Below are 26,868 nucleotides of genomic sequence, written 5' to 3'. Positions count from 1 at the left end.
CGCTCCGGCGGGAAGGTAAACAGCGTTTCTGTGCGCTGCTCTGGTTTGCCAGAAGCAGCTTAGTCATGCTGGCCACATGACCCAGAAGCTGTACGCCGGCTCCCTCGGCTAATAAAGCGAGATGAGCACCACAACCCCAGAGTCAGCCACGACTGGACCTAATGGTCAGGGGTCCCTTTACCTTTACCTAGATTGGTGACTGGTCACTGCCTCCTGCAGGAGCATGTTCCATAATAACTATGTGCTTCATGAAGAAAGTCTTTTCCCTTTTTCTTTTTCTAATCTTAAATTCAGTTTGTCACCCTTCAGTTAGAGGAATACTACAGTTCCCAGGATTCATTGGAAGGGAAGCTGCGTGTTTTTTAAATGTCTTGTGTGTACCCAGCCTGAGTTAGGAAGCGAAACGTATGCAGGAGACCTATTGAGTAGAAAGAACTTTTATCAGCTGTTCTGCTATGGGGATTTGTTCCTCCTTTCACATTCTTGTGAGCTGGAGGGGAGGTTCTTTTGCATTCAATCCTCTACATTCCAAGATTACTAAATCATAATTGGGTAGGATATGCTCTCAGCCCTCTCTGCTTCTTCCTTGAGCCTGCAGCTAAGTTAAGTTACCTAAACATGCTCCCTGGACGTCTGTTCATGCCCAGCATTCCCCATGCCCCATGGGGTAAAAATGGTGAATAAAAGCAGGATTGTGCCCAAATACCAGTCCAAGCTCTGCTCAACAGCACATAGCAGGCCTTTCCCAGGGCACTGTTCCTATGGGGTTAAGTTGTAACCGGTTGCGAAACGGCATGTCCTGAGCTGGTGGGGCTGTTACCCTGGTTAAGAGCCCTGGACCAGGGCTCAGGGGACCCAGGTTCAAATCCCCACTCAGCCATGAATTCATGACTCACAGCATGACCTCATTCATCTACCTCATTGGCTGGTTGTGCTCATGAATGGGGGACGGGGCGGGGGAGGAAGCATGGACGCCAACCTGAGCTTTTACGGAGTAAAGGTGGGATATAAATAAGTGGTAAAATAAAATTTTGGATGGCCAGTGCTAGTGTAGTGGTCAGGGTATTGGATTAGGACCCAGGAGACTAGCGTTCAAATCCCTACTCTGCATGATGCCCCCTGGGCCAGTCACTGCCTCTCAGCCTAACCTACCTCACAGGGTTGTTATGTGGATTAAGTGAAGATGGGGAGAACTGGCTCCAAAGGTCATGTAGTAAACTTCATGGGCAAAGGCGCACATGGGAGGCATCACATGACATGTCACATGACATGTCTCGTGAGGTCATGTGACAAGTCCACTCCAGTGGGACATATGACGGGGAGAAGGAAGGGAAGTGTGGAGCCAGTACCATGTTTGTCCTTCTTCTTGCCAGGTGCCGCGTGAGGAGGAGGTTGGGTGATCCTTGCCCTCGCCCGTCCTAGCCCCCTCCTGGCTCCCGGCTGGGGGCACTTGGTGGTGACGGGGGATGTCAGCCCTCTCAATACTGGGGGGCTGGGCCCCCAATGCAAAATATTGAGGGGGTTGGAGCCCCTAGCACCCCCTATACCTGGTCCTGGTGTTCATGGGGGTGTGGGGATCTGAACCCTGGTTTCACAGGTCCTACTCTGTAGTACTGGCTACTGTCATTGTAGTGCAATAATATGTGGACGCTGGCTACTGCAGAGAAAACAATTTGCAAATCATGTTTTTCTAAGGATAAGGAACACTTGGAAAATATCCACACCGGTGGGATTTAATTTCTTACTTATCAGATTGAGATATACAAGACTCTCTTCCCACACCAAACAGTGATGATTTCATGATATGTTTTGCTGCTTTTATTTTTCTATGTTATCTGCTATTTGAAAAACACAACCTTTGTACTGCTGCTGTGTTTTGTAACTATGATTGTTTGTGCTTTTGATGTTCCATTAATACAAAAATCCAAAACAAAAACAAAAAAACCCACAACCACTTACGATAGTCACTACAACTGATGGCAGAAAATGCCTAGGAAATCCCCTGCAAAGCATTGTGATTATCAGATATGTATAAATAAAGGCTTTGTTATCAGTTGACTTCAGGAGTTGTACTCCACAGTCCTGTGTCGTATCCTCTCCCCCCGCCCCCGGCAAATTGTGGAAGAAGCTGGTCTGTGGGGATGGATCTGACAGGCTAGGATAATAACATATCATAACTGAGCAGCGCCACAGCTTTCCATGCAAACAGTACAAACTGGGTTACGGAGGGTTTTGGAATAATGTTCTGAAGCTGGAAAGACAACATGACATTCCCCTTGGGAACTCTGTAGAAAAACAAAAATCATTTACACTGCAATCCTTACTTTCTGTTCTGCTCTTATTGTTATTTTTTCCCCTTGACATGCACAATGTTGGGTACTTGGAGTGTCATGTCTGACTTATTTGCGACATGCACAGGGTGCTTTTAACAGCTACAGGAATAAGGAATTGTGTGTGTTCAGCTTTCTTTTGGTTGAATGATGTTTTGCCCTTCACTATCCATATATGTTAAAGGCTTGCCTGGGAAATCCAAGCCCATCAGACCCAATAAAAGCTCTGATATCAAAGCTGGCTGTCTGGTTGGTCCAAGTGGCTTGACTCTTCCACACAGTTGAACTGTAGAACTCTCTGCCACAGGATGCAGTGATGGCTGCCAAATTGGGGGGGGGGGGTTTCAAATCAGGGTTTATTCTTATTCTCCAGTCCTCATTTAAAGACATCCAAGTTAGCTGCCACCTGGAGGAGCGAGTTTCATGGTTTAACTCTGTGCTGCATGTTCTGTCTGTCCTGAATCTTCCAATATTCATTGGATAACCTGGAGTTATAGTGTTACAAGAAAGAAGGGGAGGATGATAGGAGTCCCTGTCCAAAATGCAACCTGGTGTTCTCCAGATGCTTTTGGATTCCCATCAGCCCCTGCCAGCACACCCAATGCTCAGGGATGATGGGAGTTTGCATCTAACAACATCTGGAGGGTGCCAGCTTGAGTACCTCTGATCTTCTTCATGAAATGTTTTCCGAGATGACCAAATCTACTATCTTCAATCCGGCAGTTTGGAACTGGAGCTGTTTCAGCAGAGCCCTGCTTGGAGCCATCTAGGTTTGACAGAGCTACCCACTCTCTTTTCACCATTAACATAATTAGGGATTCTCATTAGTTGAGGTTCCTGCTTTGCAGGGGTTTGGACCTGATGTCCCTTGGGGATCCCTTCCGACTCTGCAATTTTCTGTGATCCCAATATCATGCCTTGTGCCACAGTGTCGCCAAAACAAGAACCTGCAATTTTCCAATGGCCTGTTAACATCCCAACAATGGATTTCAGGAAGGGGCACACTGCATGAGTTGAAGCTGGAATCCCTATTCCGTGTGTGTCTTCTTCCATTTCTTTATTGTGGAAGGCTTTGAGGGGCAAACTCTCTGAATCAGCGAGCATTTTTAAAAGGTTGCATGTGCCGCAATTCATTTAAGGTGCTTCCTCTGATATTTTCATTCGTTATTTGGCTTGTGTGAACGCATTGCTCGCTGGATCTTGGCAAATTGCAGCGCTGTCAATCAAAGTAACAAAAGTTGCCTCTTGGTGTTTTCCTTGTAAAATAGAGGTACTTTCCACCTGCTCCAGATGGTGAAATGGACCTTTATTTCTTCAGCCCTGCTGGCCCACATGGAGCGGTGGAAAAAAAAAAAAGACAGTGTAGTGCAGTGGTTGGAATGGGAGAGAGACCAGGGTTCAAATTCCTTATTCTGCCATGAAGCTCACTCAATATGACCTTGGGAACCAGTCACTGTGTCTCAGTCCATTCTACCTTAGAGGGTTGTTGTGGGGATTTAATGAGGATTGTGACTGGAAAACCAAGGTTCAAAGCTTTTTGTTTTTGAACACGTTGACAATTTGCCAGAATAAAGACCAGCTCCTGTGGAAGACCAGTCTTCCCATTTTGTGGGCTCAAAGCAACTGGGGACAGCAAAGGCAGACACTAAGGGGAGCTGTGTCACAGGATCAGGCCAGTGGCCCATCCAGTCCTGTATCCTGATCTGACAATGGCCAAATAGATGCCTCCTGTAGAAAACCTGCAAGCAGGATTTCAACATAAGATAACTCTCCTCCTCCCAGCCAGTGCAGAGAGTACTAAGCTAGATAGATCACTGGTCTGACTCTTTATAAGGCTGCTTCCGAACTGTGGAGGAGGTGAGAGTGATGGACCCTAATATCTCCCCACCCAAATTTATAGTGAGAAAAAGATTTTTCTGGAAACCTCTCCTTGGCATCCCCTGGCAGTTCACACTCTGAATCATGCAGAGCTCTCAGCCGCTAGCAACTCTGAGCCTTTAAATCGTCCTTTCCCCAAGGCTCCCTGTGCCTCTTCTGGAGTTTTAACCTGGTTTCCCCATTGCAGTCAACACCCTTTTAGCAAAGTTGACATTCTCCCCAGAGGGACAAACACTCTCTGCCTTCTGAGCTGCCTCCCTGCTCAAAAAGGCAGGAAGAGAGCGAACCTGGATGTGCAAGGAAGGAGGGGTTTGCCTTACCCTGCTCCACTGAAATGACAAAATATTTGGGTCACAGGGATATACTGGATGAGGAACTCAGGAGGCAGCCTTATACCGAGTCTAATCATTGGTCCATCTAATTCAGTACTGTCTACATTGACTGGGATTTTAGTCAGGAATCTATTCCATCCTTACCTGGAGATACCAGCGGGGATTGAACCTGGGACCTTCTGCTTGCAATATAGACTCTTTACTACTGAGCTATAGCCCTTCTCCAGCTTGATACCACCAACCTCAGAGACAGCATTAGAAGGCTGAGCTATGAAAAAGTTTGGAATCGCTAGCTGCAATGATCATGTTCTCCCTTTACTGTGAGAGGTGCTCAGGTGCATGTGAGAACAGGATGCTGGACTAGGTGAGCCCCCTTTGGCCTGATCCAGCAGCCAGGCTCTCCTTTTAAGGTGGTTTATTGTGATAGTAGAACTTCCATATCCAGGGGACTTCTACCTCTAAATGTTAGATGACGGGAACAGCAACTGGAGAGTTGCTTTGTGTTTGGGTCCTTGCTTGCAGGCTTCTATCTGGTACAGCTGGTTGGCCACTGTGAGGGCAGGATGCTAGACTAGGTGGGCCTCCTTTTGGCTGATCCAAGCTCTTGGATGAGAAACTATGAGAAAAGGTTGTAACAGCTAGTGCTGAATGGTTGTTGTTTTTTGTATGTCCTTTTCTACTATGATATGCACTTTTGTGCACGCTTTACACTAGCATATGCATTTTTGCACTTACTATGTGGAAGGATAATAAAATTATAAGGAAATTAAAGAATGAAAGAAAATTGAAATGTGTGAGAGAAAGGATGAGCAGGTGAAGGTTGGAATGTGAAGACTGTGTTTCCAAAAGAGCCATGGGAGAAGGACAGAACAACATGTACACAGGAACTATTGCTTTACCTGTTGAGGACAAAGGAAGGAGGCAAAGATAAGAAAGTTGTTATTCCTCTTGATTAAACCAGTAAAAGCTAGTGGAAGGAAGTGCTGCCATATATAGACACAACTGCCCCTTTACTTCCATTTGCTTGTAAGTGTATAAATGCTTGTGAGGTTTTTTCTTCTTCTTCATACAGCGTTTTCTGGTTGAGGTTGTGTTGAAACGCCTAAATAAATGTCCTGTTTTGCTGACCTCTAGAGTCTGGGTTTTATTGGCCATTCAGGTTGAATCCACAGGGGTTGCATTGCAAAATTTGGAGGAGGGCAGGTTCTGAAAGCTGGTTGCATTTCAGCTTGCATATTATTTTGGAAAGTGTGAATTTGGTAGGTACGCCTTTAAATGCAAACTGAATCAAATGTTTCCCCTAATTCTGATCACAAAGGACATGTGTTTGTGTGTGTGTATTTTAAACCTGCTGTTTTCCAAGCTGCTGAAAGCTGGATAATAAATAGGAACATGCCAAGGTTAACTTCTGATTGTTATCTTTGCAGCATATGTACTCATTTTCTTTTCTCCCTCATGACCAAAGTAACATACACAAACACACACAAACACACAATTTCCACAACCTTTCCCCATCTCAAGCTTTCTTCTTATTCCGTCTTTTAACTACCTTGAATTATATCCTCCTGCACTTAGAATACTATGCGAATGTTGAGGAAACTGCTCCCAGGCCTAAGGGGGAAAAGAGATCTATAATATTTCCTGCTTACACATGAGACCCTTGATCAAGAGAGATTAAGAGTCATGTGGATTTAAGCTGCTTTCTGGGAAGAAGGCCTTGAATAGCTGTGTATTTCCTACTGATGGAAGGAGGGGGCATGTATGTGTGTTTCCCATCTGCTTTAGTAAATCCAGTCAAAAGCAGGGATGTAGGAAGCTGCCCTGCACAGAATCAGACCACGGCTCAACCTAGCTTAGTGCTGTCTACTTGGCGATTGAACCCAGAACTTTTTGCTTGCAGGGAACATGCTCTACCACTGAACTACGGCCCTTCCCTTAAAAAATGAAGTAAGCTTCTAGTCTTCAGGAATCAGATTGGTTGATTTAATTAGGGGTACAGTTGTACATTGAGTTACAAACACCTTGGGTTACAAACACTTTGGTTTACAGATTCCGCTAACCCAGAAGTAGTACCCTGGTCTCATGAGACAGAGCATTCCACCAGGCCGGAGCCAGTGTTGAGAAGGCCCTGGCTCTGGTTGAGGCTAATCTAACTTCCTTAGGGCCCAGGACCTCTAGGGTGTTGCTATATATGGACCTTAAGGTCCTCCGTGGGGCATACCAGGAGAGGTGGTCCCGTAGGTACGAGGGTCCTAGGTCATGAAGGGCTTTTTAGGTCAAAAGCAGCACCTTAAATCTGACCCTTTACTCCACTGGGAGCCAGTGCAGCTGGAAAAGCACTGGGTGAATATGCTCCCATGGCAGAGACCCTATGAGGAGCCTCGCTGCAGCATTCTGCACCCGCTGGAGTTTCTGGGACAGCTTCAAGGGCAGCCCCGCATAGAGCGAATTACAGTAGTCAAGCCTGGAGGTGACGGTCGCATGGATCATTGTGGCCAGGTTGGGGCAGGAAAGGTAAGGGACCAACCGCTTGATGTGGCGAAGGTGGAAAAAGGAAAGAAAGAAAGTGGTAAATGACTTCAGGATAGAGCAGATAAATCAAGGAAGTGAGCCAAGCTGCAAATTGTCATATTTAAGAACATAAGAAGAGCCCTGCTGGATCAAGGCCAGTGGCCCATCTAGTCTGGCATCCTGTTCTCACAGACGCCAACAAGATGCCTGTGGGAAACCCACAATCAAAATCTGAGCACGGCAGCAACCTTCACATCTTGCAGTTTCCAGCAACTGGCATTCAGAATCACTTCTGCCTCCAGCTGTGGAGGTAGAGCAAAGCCATCATGACTGGTAGCCATCAATAAGCCCTCTCCTCCTTAAATTTGTCTAATTTTCTTTTAAAGTCGTTTAGATTTGTTGCATTCACTGCTTCCTGGAGGAGGGAGTTCCATTGTCAAACTACGCGCTGTGTGAAGAAGGACTGTTTAAAATCTTTCCTGAATCTTTCAGCAGTGATGTGATAGAAATCATAAAGCTTTTTCTGTAGTGTTTTTTCTTTTTCTTTTGGATAAGAGGGATTTTCTCCCCCCCCCCCACCCATAGGAAGTAATGCTTTCATCTGGAAAATGCATTTGCGGCAATCAGAGCCTGTTAAGGGGCTCTAACCTTATTATCTTGAGAGGTGTAATCGCTTGTCCCTGTAGCAGCTCAGCAAGTCTAACATGGCCTGACGTGGACTCTCTGAACTGTGGCTAAAAGGTCAGTGGGCCGTCTGTCTTAAGCGTTTACCCCGAGGACTTTCTGCGTGGATATGCATTAGTCAAAGTTGGGAACGGACTGACTTCGGATTGCTTCTTCTTCTGGGTGTGTGGGTGTGTGAATATTTGTTGCCAAATTGGAGAAACAGAATAACTCTGATAGTGGAATGTTTTAGGAGGTTGTTTTCAACTAAGCTGTAGACTCAGTTTAAATTTTGTTGGCATCCAATCTGTCTCGAGAGGCAATGGAGTGCACTTCCAAGGGTGAAGTCAAACCGCTGTGTTAGCAACACCAAAGTGACCCCCTCGGGGTTCAAGAGCAAGCCTGGGCGATGTGTATGGAGGTCGTGGGCTGCCCAGACAACAAGACCCCCCTCTTGGCCTCACTGATTTGGTCCAAAGGAAAGCATTTGGCATTAGCTTGGTTTGCAGAAGTTGTTGGAAGGTGGCATACAAGACAGCATCTGTCTCAAGGACTCCACTCTGGTTTTGTGTAGGATTTACTCCTAAGCCCTTTCTCCTCCTGAAGATATCCTGCAAACATTTAGGATCAGAGTTTTCCTTCTCCAAATGGGCTCCCTTCCCAGGTTGACAAGCCCCATTGGGTTTGAGACCCATTGGCTACCCTCACCTGGTTTAGCCAGCCAGTCAAAGCCGCTCCCAAGGTGTGGCTGCTGTCATATGCTGACAACTTCTAGCAGCCACAGGTGAGAGCTGACTGCAGGGTGGGGGCCAAAGGTGGACAAACTACCCCAGAAGGACCATGTCCCCCACCAGAGGTACTACCCCTCCCATAACACCCCATAGACACTCATTTAAATTAATGAACCTAATTTAAGCCAGATTCACTCTACATTTAAAACATTATGATGCCCCTTTTAAACAGTTGTGGCTTTCCCTAAAGAATTCTGGGAGCTATAGTTTTGTTAAGGGTGCTGAGAGTTGTTAGGAGATCCATTGTTCCCTCCCCAGAACTACCATTCCCAAAGTTCCCTGGGAAGAGGGAATGGTTATTAAACCACCTAGAGAACTGTAGCTGTGGGAATGGGATAGGAGGTCTCCTAACAACTCTCACCCAGAATTCTTTGAGAGAAGACATGGCTGTATAAAGTGGCACATAGTTCTTTAAATGTATGGTGTCAATGTGGCCTTACCCATGAATTTCAGTGGGTCTACTCTGTGAAGGACTGATGTTGATCATAACTTCAAGTCTCTGACACACACATGCTGGGCAAATGATAGCAACTATAATAGTCTCATGAAGCAAAGGCAAGCTCAGGACCACAGACAGTTCCCATTGGGCCTTGATCGATGAGCCCCAGGAAATGTTGACTCAACAAAGAGCCAGAGTCATCTAAAGCCAGGTTGAGGAACCTGTGCTGCTCCAGATGTTGCAAAACTCCAACTCCCATCATCCCTGACCATTTTTTATGTTGTTCAGCAGTGGAATGCTCTACCTTAGAAGGCGGTGGGCTCTTCTTCTCTGGAAGCTTTTAAGCAGAGTTTGAATAGCTATCTGCCAGGAATTCTTGAGCTGTGAGTCCTGCATCGCAAGGGGTTGGACTAGATGACCCTTGGGTCCCTTCCAGCTCTGCAGTTCTATGATTCATTGGGGGTTTGTAAATAGAGGCTACATAGAGTCATCTGTCAGAGATGCTCCATCTGTGATTCCTGCATTGCAGGAGGCTGAACTAGACAACCTTGGAGTCCCTTTCAACTCTACAATTCTATGATTCTGGAGAGTCCTCAACAGTGGCAGCCACTCCATTTTTAGAAACAAAAACAAAACAAAACAAAAAAATGCACCAAAGATATATTAAACATTGTTGTTTTGATACCATGCAAAGTTTCAGGAAATTCAGCTGTTACTCCTTTGGGAGTTATAAATGACCAAGGTTAATGAGTTTTCCATTTAGTTGGCTATTACCCCTGCAGGCCTCTGCATGTGCTTTCAACAAGCACATAAGGGACACCCGGGAGGTGTGGTTACAGGTACGATAGATGTGGTCCCTAGCATAAAAATACCTTAACAGCTTCCGCTATTGTACAGTGTGTGACTGGCAGCCAAGACTGGATTTTCCCTGCTGGACATCCGCTTTGCCCTTCGATGTGCAGAGGTCAAAGGAAGTCCTGTGTGAATGTGTGTTCCCAACACTGTGGGGGCTGTGAGAAGCCTGCAGGACAGGGATGGGGAACCTCTAGAGTGAGGTTCAAATGCACCTCCTGTGTCTCTCCAGCTACCTCAAAGACAGGTAGAGCGTTCTTCCTGATCCAGCAATGCTCTTCTTATGTTCTGCCTCCACAGTCAGAGATCCCATGCTTCTGGGCTTCTGATTTGGGTATTTGATTGGTCACTGTTAGGACAGGAGGCTGGACTAGGCAGGCTACTGGCCTGATCCAGCAGCCTAGGCCTCTTCCTATGAGTGTCTATTGTGATAGCAGAACTTCCATGCCCAGGAGCAGTCTGCATCTGAGAACCAGACAATGGTGAGGACAGCAGCTGGAGATTTAAATAATAATAATAATAATTACCGTATTTTTCGCTCTATAACACGCACCAGACCATAACACGCACATAGTTTTTAGAGGAAGAAAACAAGAAAAAAAATATTCTAAACGAAATAGTGATATATGATTTTTGTGGTTCATGCTGTGGCCACAGACATGTGATCTGACAGTGAGTTTGGAGTAGCCCAATGCAAAAATCCTGAGGATCCATTCGGATCCATGCTTTGTAACCACGGAGGAGGGAAGGAAGGGGAACCATGGATCCTCTGCTCACGACTGCAGCAGATCCCCCCCGCCACCCCCAGGCATTCACTCCATAACACACACAGACATTTCCCCTTACTTTCTAGGAGGAAAAAAGTGGGTGTTATGGTGCAAAAAATACGGTAATTTATTATTTATACACCGCCCATCTGGCTGGGTTTCCCCAGCCACTCTAGGCAGCTTCCAACAAAACACTAAAATACAATAACCTATTAAACATTAAAAGCTTCCCTAAACAGATGTCTTCTAAAAGTTTGATAGTTATTTTTCTCTTTGACATCTAGTGGGAGGGTGTTCCACAGGGCGGGTGCCACTACTGAGAAGGCCCTCTGCCTGGTTCCCTGTAATTTGGCTTGCAGTAGTCCAAGCGAGAGATAACTAGAGCATGCACCACTCTGGCAAGACAGACTTGCTGTTGCACTCGTGTCCTGCTTACAGGCTTGCCCCTGTGGCATGTGGTTTGCCGCCGTAAGAACAAGATGCTGTACTAGATGGGCTACAGGCCTGACCTGGCAGAGTCAGTCTTGTGTTCTTTTCTCCCTCACGGCACATGGGTTGGGGAATGGCCCATTACTGGGGGGATCCATTGCAATCCTGATAAAATCCTGTTGTTGTCTTCTGTCTGTCTGGAACCAAAAAAGAAAGGGGGAAAAAAGGAAAGAGATAAAGAGATAGATGGTGCTGCGTTAGCCTTGCGGTCCCCCATGGTTTCCCAAACACGTGTTACGGGGTAACAGGAGCGGTTAGGATTATGTGTTCGGCGATGACATGAAGTGGCCATGAATAATTGATCTGCTGTAAGTGGGTTGTCGTGTTTCAGGCGCCATATGCGGGCTGACATGGTATTTGTGGGGCAGGGTGCAGTGAGAGTGGGTAGGTGCTGCTCAGCTAAATAATTGATCTTTTTTGAAGCAGGCTGTAATTGTGGGCGGGGGGTGGGCAGCGATCTAGTGACACCCTGCTTTTTCTGTGCTTGGAGCAGATCCCCTGTGTGGAAAAGGCTGCAGCTTTGGGGGCTTATGATTATTGTTAATTTATTTAAGAGTAGAACAATATAAATAATAATTAAAAAACAGTTCAAATAACAACTCATCAAAATGCGACGTGATAGAAGTTTATAAAATTATGCATGGTATGGAGAAAGTGGGATAGAGGAATCTCTTCCCCCCACCCACCTGTAATGCTAGAATTTTCTGACGGTAATCGCTGTTTGCCAGTGGAACTGTCTCCTTTGGAAGGTGGTGGACTTCATTGGAGACTTACAAGCAGAGGTTGGGTGGCCATCTGTCATGGATGCTTTAGCCGAGATTCCTGCATTGCAGGGGGTTGGACTAGATGACCCTTGGGGTCCCTTCCAGCTTTACAAATCTGCAGTTCTAACTCCACGAAAGGTGATGATGGTGTTCTGCCAGGAGTGAAGACAGGCTGGTAAAGTTCGGATGCTTCTCTTAGGCTGACACTGGGATCATCTGCCTGACGTCTCCACTGAGCCCAGCGCTAAGGGGACCTGATGGTTAGGTGGAAAACTCTGTAGGTGGTGACTTGGCCTCCTTCTGGGATTTCATGCTGGGAAGCACACGCCTGCGTCAGGGTGTCACATCCAATCTCACAGGGCTGAGTGTGCATTAGCGCATGCGATGCTTCTCCTACACAGCCTCCCCCTATTGCCACATCCTAAGACCTGATAGGCTAGGTACGGGCAGGAAAAAACCTCACCCCTGGGTCCTGCCACTGTGCTAACTTTTAATTAAAAACAGTTTAAAAACAATTTGCAAACATAAAAACAAATTGAGTCCTTAAAAAAAAAATCTACGTTTCAAGGTGTCAAAAGCCAGGGTGGAGAGGGACCCAATCCTAACCGTATCTACTCAGAAGTAGAAGGCAGCAATGGCCACGAACCTAGATAACGCTAAAAGAGGATTAGACAAATTCATGGAAGAGACAGTCATCAGTGGCTACCAGCCATGATGGCTACGCTCTGCTTCAGTGGTCAGAGCCAGTAAGATTTCTGGATACCAGCTGCTGGAAGCCATGTGGGGTGAGAGTGCACTTGTGCTCGAATCCTGCTTGCGGGTTTCCCAGAAGAGACATCTGGTTAGCCACTGTGAGAATAAGATGCTGGACTAGATGGGCCACTAGCCTGATCCAGCAAGCAGACTCTTCTTATGTTTCAGTGCTGCTGCTGCTGCTGCTGCTGCTTCCTCCTCCTCCTCCTCCTCCTCCTCCTCCTCCTCCTCCTCCTCCTCCTCCTCCTCTTCTTCTTCTTCTTCTTCTTCTTCTTCTTCTTCTTCTTCTTCTTTCACTTGCCCATCACCCTAAGGTCCATGGGCTGGTTGCACCATTAAAACACAATATTAAAATCAGTTTGAAACAACTTACAATCACAAAAATAAGGTGGGTCCTAAAAATCTACACGTCACATCCTAAAAATCTACTCTTCAAGTGCCAAGAGTGAAGCGGTGCCTCCCTGGGATTTTACAGTGAACGGGTGGGAGTAAGAAATCTAACAAACTGTAAAATTAAAAACGAGCAATAAAGAGCACCCGTTTTTGCCAGTGCTGCTTTGCACTTAGCTAAATGCTCTTTTCTCCTGCTGTCCTTTGACCAGATTTTGCAGGGGTATGTGATGTGATAGGAAACCTTCCACAGTGTGTTGTCAGTCATTACTGACAGCAGTAATGTCTCCTGCCCAAAGCCATTTAGATGTCAGGGGCTCTTGGCCGCCTTGCCTGCTTTCCCAAGCAGCTTTCCTCAGGCCCCACACGCCGTCCTCACCCTCCTGGCTTTGCATGTGCAGATGGTTCTGGGATTAAATCTAATGCTATCTCCACTCTGCAAGGAGGGTGCCTTGAGTCTGCTGTTTCTGCTGATGTTTATTCTCCCGAATCCATCTTTCCTTTGGAAGGGCCTGTTAGGGTTGTTTAGAAAAAAACAACCATAATCATGTTAGAGAAAGTTGAAATTCTTTAATTAGGAATATAGAAACTGCCTTAGGAGCATAGGATGCTGCCTTCTACTGAGTCAGACCACTGGTCCACTTGGCTCAGTATTGCCTACACTGACAGGCAGCAGAGCTCCATGGTTTCAGATTGGAGTATTTCCAAACCCTACCTGGCAATCCTGGGTATTGAACCTGGGACTTGCCAAGCAGATGCTTTGCCACTGAGCAAAGACACTTTCCCAATTAAAAATGCTGCGGCTGTGAGGATAGCCTTGTGGGGTACTATTATATTTCTGCCCTGACCCATATTATTGACTGCTAGGAGAATGGGGAAACTGGGTTGACCCAGTGCAGGTACAACTAGATATGCAACTAGACCAGCCTCCTGCAACCCAGTGCCTTCTTGGTGCATTGAGCTACAACGACTCCCACCAGTCCCAGCCAGCACAGCTCTGTCTGGCCCAGCCTAAGCGGAACCCAGATTTTGCTCTTATGTCCCAAACCAGAGCTGCCTTATCGTTTAATACAAGGATGGTGCCCTCTTGTACTATACTTATTGTTCATGGTGGTAGAATCAAGCAGCTGAGACATGCTACCTGCCCCTTACCCACAATCAGGTTAACACACATGCCCTCCTCTTCAAAGAGCTGTTAGAGTCATAGAATCATAGAATTGTAGTGTTGGAAGGTGTCCCCAAGGGCCATCCAGTCCAATCACCTGCAATGCAGGAATCTCTACTAGAGAACCACATACAGATGACCACAAAAACTTTGCTTAGAAACCTCCAAGGAAGGAGAGTCCACCACCTTCCGCGGGAGTTGGTTCCACTGTTAAACAGCTCTTGCCGTCAGAAAGTTATTCCTGATGCTTCGTCATAATCTCCTTTCTTGTCTATTGAATCAATTGGTTTTGTATCTGCTCTCTGGAGCAGCAGAAAAAAGTTTTCCCATATCTGTGGAAAAGGGATCAGTTTCTTAGTTATTCATTTGTTTTTAGTGCTTGGGGGGGGAGTGGTGGGTTATATTTTGCTTTTTTGTTTTTTGTTTTGGTTTCCTAATAACCTTTCAGTTACACCAAACGGCTGCTGAACTGTTATTTCAGTGTCATGGGGCCTCTGAGCGTAGGGCTGAATTGAGGCGTATGAATAAGTCATGGTTCCTTTACCTTCCAACTTTTATCCTTTCCTGAGGACTGCTGTGCGCTGAGCTGTCAGCTGACCCGTTGCTTCCTCCAGCTGGATTGAACCACCGCCAACTAAGAGGTCTTAGATGCCCTCCTGATCCCCTGCTGGTGGCCTGAAATATTAATTGGGTGTGATCTCTGCCACGCTACTCCACATTTTCAGTCTTGTTGGAGCTAGTGGAGGGGAGAAAAAAAAATTCCCAGGGAATTTTTTCATCCAAGGATGAAATTTGCCTTTATTGCATAGGAACATGGAAAGCTCCTTTACACTGTGCCAGATTGTTGGGTTCTATCTAGCTCAGTATTGTCTACCCTGACTGGCAGCTGCTCTCCAGGGTTTCAGCAGGAGACTCTTTCCCAGCCGTGGCTGGATTTACTCTTGGGGGTTGAACTCAGGACCTTCTGCATGCAAAGCAGATGCTTCACCACTGAGGTGCAACCCTTCCTTTGGCAAGATTCTAGTCCTCACGGTTCGGGTTAATTTAAACAGGCACACAGGATGCTGACTGAGTCAGGTCATTGGTACTGCACACACTGACTGACAGTGCCTCTCCATGGTCTCATGCAGGAAGTCTTTCCCAAACCCATTAGGGGTTGAACCTGCTTCCTTCTGCACTAATTCATGGCATTGAAAATGTTAGGTCCTTGACAATAACAGTGTGATAGTTTAATACTTTTAAACAGCAATAATAAATACCATAGTAAAGGTAAAGGGACCCCTGACCATTAGCTCCAGTCGTGGCCGACTCTGGGGTTGTGGCTCTCATCTTGCTTTACTGGCCGAGGGAGCCGGCGTACAGCTTCCGGGTCATGTGGCCAGCATGGCTAAGCTGCTTCTGGCGAACCAGAGCAGCGCACAGGAACGCCGTTTACCTTCCCGCTAGAGCGGTACCTATTTATCTACTTGCACTTTGACGTGCTTTCGAACTGCTAGGTGGGCAGGAGCAGGGACCGAGGAACGGGAGCTCACCCCGTCGTGGGGATTCGAACTGCCGACCTTCCGATCAGCAAGTCCTAGGCTCTGTGGTTTAGACCACAGTGCCACCCATGTCCCTTAATAAATACCATACTGCCCCTAAAAACAAGGTAAGATTCTAGTCCTCATAGTTTTGCATTTCCCCAGGCAATAGATGATCTTAGAGAACAATACTAAGGCAGGCTCTTTTTCTGGTCGCCAGTTATTACTCCATTATTCTCATTCTCTGCTCCTCACCCCAGGGTAGGATGATGCTCTGTAGCATCAAACCAAGCTATAAGGAGCACTCCTGCCCCCCCCCATGTCAAATGCAGTTCTGTGATGAGATCGGTAGTAAAATGGTCCCATAGACAGGCTCTCCTCTGTTTTTTAAAAGCTGCTAAGGTACAACAGTAAAGGACAGTACCGGTATTGGACTGCCTTACAGGCTGTTGTGAGAACTGCTAAGGTAATGTACCCAAATACTCTTTGAGCACTGACTTGTCTTCCCAAGGGATGCAGGAAAAGGTCATAACCTGGGGGGGGGGAGTGCAGAATCTGGGTTTCTGGGAACACTTTGTTCATATGTTTATCTTCAAAAACAGATTTCTAGCTCTCAAGACTGCAATGGTAGATTTGGTAGTATGTGAGTGTGCCTGCCAGAATCTCTAAAGCTTGGTCGATGGTTGGATAAGATGTTCAACGTTTAGGGGATGATGAAGTGAGGTTGTTGTTGTTGCTGCTGTTGATGATGATGTTGTTTTATTTATATCCACCATTTTTCTAGACCAGGACTCAAGGTGGTTTACATAAGCTAAAACAACACAGATAAAATACAGAAAGCTGAAAGATAATTGCTAAAAAGTAACCAAACTCTAATAGAATTAAAACAATATAAAAATCAAATCTATTAAAATATAGACAATCAAAAAAAGGTTTCAGTGAATTCCAGAACCTCTTGTCTCAGGTAACAGTAGCAGAAGCGATTATTCAGATTTGTCTTAATTTGAATTAATTTATGCAGCATCAGAATTCTGCTTTATGAGCCAGGATGCCTCCCTTGTGACCCTCACACAGCCACTGGAGGGTCGTCACCTTCTTCCTTCTCTGTGCCTGCCTGCAGCACGGGGTCAGTGTTTGCGTGTGACTGTCTGTCATTATTTGGAACAGCCACGCCAAGTGTCAAGCATGCTCAGAGTCACAGGAGGGCAAGCTCATGGAAGGGCAAACCGAGGTTCCCCTTCTATAGGGCCCTGTATGTTTCTTCATGACAAATTTCTGCCTTGCATTTTTTGCCTCTGCTGAGAACTGGTTGTGCAAGCAGAAGATGTGGTTGACAGGGCTGCAAAACTGAATTGCTTAAAACACTTTTGCTTGAGTTGGAAGCGGGGGCTCATGGTTAAAGGCAGGAGACCTGTGCAAAAAATGGTATGCACACCCACCCACCCCACCTGTCTTGGTTGATTCAGACTGAAGATGTTATGAAAAGTATTAAAATCAAGCAGGTGGGGGGAGGCCTGGATCAGGCCAGTGGCCCATGTAGCCCAGCATCCAGTACTCACAGTGGCCAACAAGATACCCCAATGGGAAGCCCAAAAGCAGGAACTTGGGATCACCTACAACTGCCATTTAGAGGCTTGCTGCCTCCAGTGGTGGAGGTAGAATATAATTAGAGCCCTGCTGGATTAGGCTGGAAGCGTCTCATGATCCAGCATCCTGCCCTCACAGTGGCCAACTAGATGCTTGACGGGAAACCTGCAAGCAGGACCCAGGCACAAGAGCAACAAAATTGATTTAAGTTTGGCTTCACTTTATTGGTTCAAGCTAGTATAAATTGGCTAGAGGTCTGCATGAAAACGAGAACCGCTCCAAAATTCTCTTCCCAATCTCTCCCTTCACATCTTTCCCTCCTTCTCTCTTGCATAAAACCAGACCCCCCTCCTCCCCTCCTCTGTGATCCCACACAGGCCCCTCATTTAAAAGTCAGGACTACTGTCATCATGCCTAAATTTCGAGCAGTTTGGTTGAGATGATGTGGGCTGTGGCTGTACTTTGTGGCTGCGTCTCCCTAAGAGAGAGACTCCAGGGGAAGACTGAGCAAGAAGCAGATGGGCTTGCCTCTGGCCTGTTACCTCTCTCCTTCATCTTTTTTTGTTTTGTTTTTGTAGGTCAGATCATTGTTTTCCTTCTCTCCTTTCTGCTTGCTTGGTAAATTTAACTCTGTCCAAGAATCGATCTCCTCTCTTTAATAAGCCTGTCAGAAGGTCTGACCCTTTAACAAATGCTGAGTGACAGCTATGTCCATGTGGTGATGGCACTCTCGGGATGTAACAGAAGGGATGGCTTTTCCCTTGTTATTTACAGGGAGTTGTGGAAAAGAACCCACAGCTCCCTGAAAGAAAGAGAGAGAGGAAGATTTACATCTCAGGATGTTATCTTCAAATATATACATACATAAATAGATCTATATATAATCTATCTGAATGGACAGGCCTGTGCAGCTCTTTTTAATCGCTTTCAACTGAACTGGCACTTATACAGGTGCAACATAATACCCATTCCTGCACCCATAACTCAGTCCCTTCCAACTCTACAGTTCTGTGATTTAGCGTGGCAGTATCTACACATGGGAACTCCTTGCCTATCAGGCAGGCTTCTTTACTGTACTCTTTCCAGCACCTGCTAAAAGCATTTTGGTTTAGGCAAGACTACCTAGATATGTAGAATGCTGATGCATGTTTTAATCTTTTTTTTAGTTTTTTGCAGATTTTATTTTTTAAAAATATTTTGAAGAGTTTTTACTGCTTTTGCTGATAATTTTGTTTTATTCTCTTTGTAAACTGCTTTGAAGTTTTGTTAAAAACTATCATACATTGTATAAATTTTATGAAATAAAAGTAAATAAAACATCCAGTACAGTCATACCTCGGGTTACAGACGCTTCGGGTTGCGTGATTTCGGGTTGCGCACCGCGCCAAACCTGGATATACTGGAACGGGTTACTTCCAGGTTTCAGTGCTTGCGCATGCTCAGAAGTGCCAAATCGCGATCCGCGTGTGCGCAGACACGGTGCTGAGGGTTGCGGACACTGTGGGTTGAGAACGTGCTTCCTGCACGGATCATGTTCGCAACCTGAGCGTCCACTGTATTAGCTCTATTCAGAGTAATTGTTGTTAGCATCTGTCTGTCTTGAGAGACAATGGAGTGTGCCTCCAGGGGTGAGGTCAAACTCCTGCATTAGCAGCACTGAAGTGATTTCACGGGGTGGGGGCACAAGCCTGGGCAGTGTGTGTGGAGGTCCCGGGCTGCCCAGACAACAATCCCCCCCCAGCCACACTGATGTAGTTCAATGGAAAACAGAGCAATACATTTGGCACCAGCTTGGCTGCAGAAATACAAGGCGCCATCCAACCGTCTTAGGGATTCTAATCCAGATTTGTGTAGGTTTAATCCTTAGCCTTTTCCTGAAGATATTCCACAAGGCAGCGGAGGTTTAGGATTAGAATTTTCCTTCTCTGAGATGGGCTCCCTTTGCAGGCTGATGAGCCCCACCTGCCCCTCATTTCCCTCTACAAGACATGCAGAAGCTGCCTTCTTGACCATTGGACCCACTATTGGTCTGGTCTGCTTTGTCTGCTGGAGCCTGTCTTCACATGCAGGGGAAGTCTTTAATTTACTAAGGGTTTGAGATCCACCTGGTTTAGCTGGCCAGTCGAAGTCATTTCCCAGGGTGTGGCTGCTGTCATATGCTGACAACTTTTAGGAGCCACAGGTGAGAACTGCGTGCAGGGTGGAAACCAAAGGTGGTCAAACTACCCCAGAAGGAACATGATGTGTCCCGTCCCCATCAGAGGAACTGCTCTCCCCTGACACTTCATACACCTTTATTCAGAGTAGACATCATCATCATCATCATCATCATCATCATCATATGCTGCCCATCTGACTGGCTTACCCCAGTCATTCTGGGAGGCTTCCAACAAATTAAAACACAGTAAGACATCACACATTAAAAACTTCCCCATACAGTGCTGCAGATGTCTTCAGTTTTTGCTTTAACGTGTGACTAATGCAGGTCCATCGGTTCTACTTAGAAAAGACCCATCGAAATGAATGAACTTACGTTAGTCATTTTGATGGTGGCTGCTCTTGAGCAGGACTAATATTGGATGCAGTCCATTAACTCCAGTTAGGCACAGGAGTGGTAATGATGGGTCTAATGCTGATGGCAGGCACAGGTGATCATTGAACAATTTCCCAGTCACAAAGACACAGAGCCCCTCGTACATTCCCCTTCCCCTATTGGCCAGGAAGGGGTCAATAAGGAGAACTCTTTTGTTTCCACGTCATCCCAAAGAGTCATAGAATTGTTGAGTTGGAAGGCACACCAAGGGTAATCTAGTCTAACCCAGCAGCGCATAGTTAAATTATGGAACTTGCTCCCAGAGAAGTCAGTGATGACCACCGACTTGGATGACTTTAAAACAGGATTGGACAAATTCAAGAAAAAGGAGGAGGCTAATGGCTAGGCTCTGCTTCCACAGCTGGAGCAATGTTTCTGAATGCTTGTTGTTAGAAACCACATAAGGGGAGAGTGCTGCTCTTGTGCTTGAATCCAGCTTGTGGGTTCTGCAGAGGCGAACCAGTTGGTCACTATGAGAATGAGATGCTGGACTAGATGGGCCCCCTTTGGCCTGATCCAGCAGACACTTCTTATGTTCCTATGTTAACCCTGCTGCAATGAATTCCTGGTAGATGGCCATCAAAAGAACTCCAATGAAGGAGAGCCCACCACCTTCCGAGGGAGCCCATTCCACTGTTGAACAACTTGCAGTCAGAAAGTTCTTCCCAGTGTTTAGTCAGAGTCTCCTTTCTTCCTTTGGATCTATTGGTTTGGGTTCTCCCCTCTGGAGCAGCAGAAAACAAGCCTGCTTCATCTTCCATGTGACAGCCCGTCAGATATTTGAAGATGTCTTCTCCTCTCCTCTCCATGCTAAAGATACCCATTTCCTTCAACCATTCCTCATAAGGCTTAGTTGTGGAAAACTCCATCCCTGTCCACAGCTCCTCTCAGCATATGTGAGAATCATGCCATCCTTGCCTAGCAAAATAGCTCCTTTCGCTACATTCAGATTTTTAGTTTCGCTTTGGGACATTTATTTATTTATTTTATTTCATTTATTCAAAGCCTGTTTTAAAAACGCCCTGCTCTTTTGCAGGAAAGAGCTCCCAGAGTGGCTTGCGAATCAATAAAAACAGCAACAGGGCTGCTTGCCCTCAGGCTTGCAGCCTTAACAAGACACAAAAGGAAAAAGAAGAAGCGGGAGGGCAGAGGAAAATAAATGATCTACTTGTGAATAATCACTGTGGACTTCAAGCGGTGGGGGCGGGAGGGCGGGCGGTTATGCAATTGCATACCGTGTATGAATTACTAATGAAAAGGACAATGCAGCTATGTTTATTTATTGATTGTGAGTTTGTAAAACGCTGTTACCGTTATACGTACTGATTTATTTTTATTTTTTTTAAAAATATGTGGTCTTTCTCATAAGGCAAAAGGAAAAGTTAATTGATGGTTCACTATGGCGGCTGCTTTGAAAGAGATGATCAGAAAGACAGTTTGAATTGCCCCTAGGTCCACTTAGCTTAGTTTTGCTGACACTGGCTGGCAGCAGTTCTGCAGGGTTTCAGGCAGGGAGATGCCGTTGGGAAATGAACCTGGTACATTCTGTCTGCAAAGCTCTACCACTGAGCAACTGCCCTCCCCTCCTAAGTTAATGAACTTAGCTTCATTAACTTCAATGGCTCTATTCTGAGTAAAACTTAGATGTAGTTCCTTGACGTAATTATTGTTTTTGTAGGTGAGCAACGGCTTTGCAATTATACCAAAATTAAATACATTCTTTTCTAACAAGTGGGAAAACAGATCCTTAAAAGCGACTCCCACCTGAGACTTTCTTGCATGACGATAACAGCCTTGTTACCTGACTCTAGAACTGCATCTGTCTCTAATACCCATCCTTGTCTCTCTTTCATTAGGTGATATCGGCAGTCTCCAGACTATCTCATCACAGCATCGCTCAAAACAAAGGAATTAGGTAAGGGGTTCCATTTTGCTTGAAGTTGCTGCATTTTCAAAATTGTTTCCTTAAATCTGCAGAACAGGTTTCTTAAGTTTAATTGCTGGCTGCTCTGTGAAGATGCGGGTGGCGCTTTGGTCTAAACCACTGAGCCTTGGGCTTGCCGATGGGAAGGTTGGCGGTTTGAATCCCTGCAACGGGGTGAGCTCCCATTGCTCGGTCCCTGCTCCTGCTAACCTAGCAGTTCAAAAGAACGTAAAATAGGTACCGCTCCGGTGGGAAGGTAAACAGCGTTTCCGTGCACTGCTCTGGTTCGCCAGAAGCGACTTAGTCATGCTGGCCACATGACCCGGAAGCTGTACGCTGGCTCCCTCAGCCAATGAGTGCTGCAACCCCAGAGTCAGTCACGACTGGACCTAATGGTCAGGGGTCCCTTTACCTGTGAAGATGGGGGAGAGGTTGCTTTGGTGTTGTGAAGCAGATTGGTGATTTTGGTGTAGGTGGGACGTGGGTGGTGCTGTGGTCTAAACCACTTCTGCCGATCAGAAGGTCGGTGGTTTGAATCCCCACAACTGGGTGAGCTCCCATTGCTCTGTTCCAGCTGTTGCCAACCTAGCAGTTCAAAAGCACACCAGTGCAAGTAGATAAATAGGTACCACTGTGGCGGGAAGGTAAACAGCATTTCCGTGTGCTCTGGCTTCCATCATGTGTTCCGTTGCACCAGAAGCGGTTTAGTCATGCTGGCCACATGACCCAGAAAGCTGTCCGTGCACAAACACCAGCTCCCTTGACCTGAAAGCGAGATGAGCGTCACAATCCCATAGTCACATTTGACTGGACTTAACCATCCAGGGTCCTTTACCTTTTACCTTTTTTGGGGGGGTGTTAAGTAATATAATCCCTCCACCCGAAGTCCCAGAATTTCCCATGCTCTTGGAATACCAGTTGGCGGGGAGAGTTGCTATTACACTCAAGTCTTGCTTTTGGGCTTCTTCACATTGGGGCATCTGCTTGGCCACTGTGAGAACAGGATGCTGGACCAGGTGGGCTTGATCCAGCAGGGCTTATATTATATTCTTCCTCCAGCAGGTACTGGAACCCCCAGATTTTTGCACCCCCTCACATCATTCTCATGGATGAGTAATCCCAGTTCCTCTTTCCTTGGCCAACAAATGCAACTTCCAGACATTTAAAAACTCTTTTCACACTTGATCCCTGGACAGCCAATTTTGGGGAGTGGAAAGTTTCTTTTGCAATCCCATGCAACAAAGATCTGGTCTTTGCAAACATTCCCTTTCATCCCAGGAACAAACACTCCCGCTGCCTTGTTGGATCAGCTGCCAGAAGGGTTGGACGAAACCCCACCCACCCTCCTCCTCCTCTCCTCACCCTCCCCTGCATTGCCTGCCTGCCCTGCACAAACCCAAGTGTGGCCTCCATTTATTCTAAACTTGGATCTTCAAAGGCTGGCTATCATTGCTGAAATAAATAAGCAATGCTTGGAGTCAGCTCAAGGAAGCGGCACAGGGCACAAGTCACCTTTAAGAAACCCCCATCCATTTTGGATTCCCTTCTCTCTCAGTATTTCTGATCATGGGATCTCACCCAATAGTTCATTGGTTCATTCAACTTTTTGAAACCAGCCTTCTTAAAGTCCAGTGTACATGTTCGACTACACTTAGCTGGCCTCTGTACCATGAAACCCAGGAGGAACTGATCACTTCCTCCCAAGGTTCTCAGTACTTCCACTTCGTCAGTCAGTTCCTCCCTGTTATTGAGGACCAGGTCCAATATAGATTATGACCTTATTGCTTCTTCCACCTTCTGAAATTGTCAGCAAAGCTTTGGAGGAATTGGTTTGAGTTCCAACAGATATCTGGGTAGTTGAAGTCTCCTTTTTGGAAGTTTGGGAATCTGCTGTAGGATGGCATTACCCAAGTCCTTAGACTGGCTTAGGTATATACAGTGGTACCTCAGGTTAAGTACTTAACCTGAAACTGTTCTTAACCTGAAGCACCACTTTAGCTAATGGGGCCTCCTGCTGCTGCCGCACCGCTGGAGCACGATTTCTGTTCTCATCCTGAAGCAAAGTTCTTAACCTGAAGCACTATTTCTGGGTTAGCGGAGTCTGTAACCTGAAGCGTATGTAACCTGAGGTACCACTGTATAGCAAACACCCACAGTAAGATCATTGGGGGGGGGGGTTTTCTTCCCCTTTCCTACAATTTTTACCCAAATACTCTCAGGTCCAGGTCATGGATCTCTTTACAAGTGTACACATCCTTTACATATAATGCTCCTCTTCCTCCCTTCCTGTTTGGGCTATTGCTTTTGAACAGGTTAACCTCCCCCCCCCCCCCATTTCTACATTCTAGTCATGTGTCTCATCCCACCAGGTCTCAGTAATGCCTACTAGGTCATATTTGCTATCCTGTATTAAGAGCTCAAATTCGAAAGGCACCAACCCGATGCCTTTAGGAAACCTGCAAGCAGGATTTCAGCACAAGAGTCCTCTCCCCTTCGGTTTCCAGCAACTGGTATTCATAAGCATTTCTGCCTTGCCCTTCATGAATTTGTCTAATCCTCTTTTAAAACCAGGTAGATCCCACGGGCATCCTGTGAGCACAGGATGCTGGAATGGATGGGCTATAGGCCTGGTCCAGCAGGGCTCTTCTGATATTCTTAAAAACTCCTTATGTGCGCCTGAGAACAAGGCAGGAAAAAACCTGGAAGCTTCTTTCTCAGTGGAAGAACACTTTCACAAAACCAGAAGGGAGATTTCAGCACAGACGATAACGGCGAGATTTGGGTTAGGATGCACAACATCCTCAATTTTCTGTATTGCTCTGTTTTAAAATTTAATATTTTGTAAATGCAATTACTTAAACCTCAGAGGATAGAATTGCTGTTCAGAGTTGTGCAGGTAGCGGCTGCCTATATATCTCAGTGGGGAAGAGGGGGTTTTATTCTCCAGAGCTCAAGCTGTGAACGACACAATGCGACAAAGACCCGTTTCTAATGAACCACTGTTCTTGTGCTGCTATGATTAGACATAATACGCTGCAGCTGTAGTCATGCACAATGTCACACGTGTCTTCCTCTCCAGCTCTGCAAAATTCAGCTTGGAATATTTAGTAGCCTTTCAGTAAAGTGTGTCAGGGAAATATGTGCTCTAAAATGTCAACATAGTGGGGGCAGTGTGGTGTAGTGGTTAGAGCATTGCTTCCCTAAGTGGGTGATGCCTTCCACTGGAGGGTGGTGGGATTACTTGAAGGTGCACTACGAGGCAAGGAGATGCTAGAGATAATGACTATTAGACTTTGAAAAGGTGGTATCACTGAATCAAGTTCATTCATTTTGTTGAGTTAGTTAAACTAAATGGGATTTAGAATAGAAGTGCAATTAATTGTCACTGTTTTGAATTTTATTGTGCTATTATCTTTCTTGGTAGGTCATGCAAACCACTATTCTGAATAAGGCTTTTCAAAGGGTAAGGTAGGGGGCACTGGTGGTGAATTTATGGGACCAAGGGGGTGGTGTCCTGAAAAGTTAGGGAACCACTAGGTTAGAGTGTCTGACTACGGTCTGGGAGAGGCCAGGATTCAAATCTCTGCTCAGCCGTGAAGCTCACTGGGTGTGACCTTGGGCCGATCACTGTCTCTTAGCTAAGCTACCTCACAGAGCTGCTGTTAGGATAACAGGCGGAGAAGTTGGAGAGAACTGTATAGAGGAAAGGTGGGATATAAATGTAAAAATAATGACATATAGAACAAACAGTGGGGGTAAATTCTCCAGAATGCTGGGCAAAGAAGTAAGTCACAGCTTGGAGAAGAGAATATTCCCCAGCCTAGGACTTCTGCTGCCAAAGAGCCTTGCCAACGGACCATATTTGGTGGTAGCATAATCAGCAAAACCCTTCCAGGTTCAATCCCCAGCATCTTCTGGCAGGTTTGGGGAAAGACCCCTGTCTGGAGAGCTGCTGCCAGTCTGTGTAGACAGTGCTGGGCTGGATAGACCAATGGTCTAGCTCAGGATGGGGCAGCTTCCTATGTTCCTACTTGGGGATGGAGGTGGGGAGCACGGGTTTAAACTTCATGCTTCTGAATCCAGAATAGCACCTCTTGGAGATTTTTAATCATATATGATGAAACTTAGGCTACAGGAAGGGAAGAATTATGAACTGGAGATCACCTGGGTGAAGTGGGGTCAGAATACCACTTACAAGTAAGCCTGCTTTTTATGTGGCATGATTAATGCTCATTGCAGGCAAAGAAAAGGGGACAGAAAAATTATGGATGATGACCCAGCACTTGTAATTACACGGAGGTGCTTGTTCGGCTAATTGGGAACAAGTACTGGTGTGTAATACCTTTTGAGCCGCCAATCTCTCTTCTCTCATTCTCTAATGAACAAAAAATCCCTGCAGTGCAAGCAAGGTCCAAGGAGGAGGAGGAGGAGGAGGAGGAGGAGGAAGAAACAAATGGTATGGGGACTCTATTACTTGCGCCATGGCGGGATTAGTCTTCTCCAGAATGTCAACACAGTTCTATGAAATATGGTCTGTTCCACTCCACAACGAAATGGATACAATAGATTCAGGGCACATCACACCATTTGTGGGAGCTGGAATTTACTGTAGTTCCCATTTGCAGAGTATGCAGAAGGCCATCCCTAGGTCATTTGACCCTTTAATTAGCAACAATGGAGGCAGGGTGCTTCTGGGTGCCTGTCATCAGAAAGAACAGGAGGGGAGAGTGCTATTTGTTCTGTTCCTTCTTTTGGGGTTCCCTTAATGAGCATATGGCTGGTCATCATGAGAACAGGATGCTGGCCTCTAGTCTGATCCAGATAGGTTCTCCTTAGGTTCTGTATGCTAACTCCAGTGTTGAAGGCAGTAATGCTTCTGAAAAACCACTTGCTGGGAGTCACAAGTGAGGAGACCGCTGTTGCTATCACTTTCTGCTTGTGGGCTCGCCATTCAGGCACCTGGTTGGCCAATGTGAGAACAGAGGGCCTGATTCGGTAGGCAGGGACTACCTCCACTGTGAATACCAGTTGCTGGAAATCACAAGTGAGGAGAGTCTTTCTGTTTCTGCATATGGTGTTGTGCTCATGTCCTGCTACTGGAACTTCCATTGAGGCATCTG

General features: G+C 46.2%; 1 protein-coding gene across 5 annotated transcripts in view; it reads left to right on the top strand.

Annotated features, from left to right (window-relative positions):
- The window catches only part of VAV2 (vav guanine nucleotide exchange factor 2), a 151,974-nt gene that overhangs the window by 78,491 nt on the left and 46,615 nt on the right, over nucleotides 1-26,868 (top strand). For all 5 annotated transcript variants that reach the window (XM_053374213.1, XM_053374210.1, XM_053374211.1 and 2 more), the window contains exon 3: nucleotides 21,681-21,739. In XM_053374213.1, the coding sequence (XP_053230188.1) occupies nucleotides 21,681-21,739 (59 nt within the window). The remainder of the gene's footprint in view (nucleotides 1-21,680; nucleotides 21,740-26,868) is intronic.

Source organism: Podarcis raffonei, chromosome Z (assembly GCF_027172205.1).
Source record: "Podarcis raffonei isolate rPodRaf1 chromosome Z, rPodRaf1.pri, whole genome shotgun sequence".
Classification (NCBI taxonomy): domain Eukaryota; kingdom Metazoa; phylum Chordata; class Lepidosauria; order Squamata; family Lacertidae; genus Podarcis; species Podarcis raffonei.
This window is presented reverse-complemented; position numbering and strand designations above follow the sequence as displayed.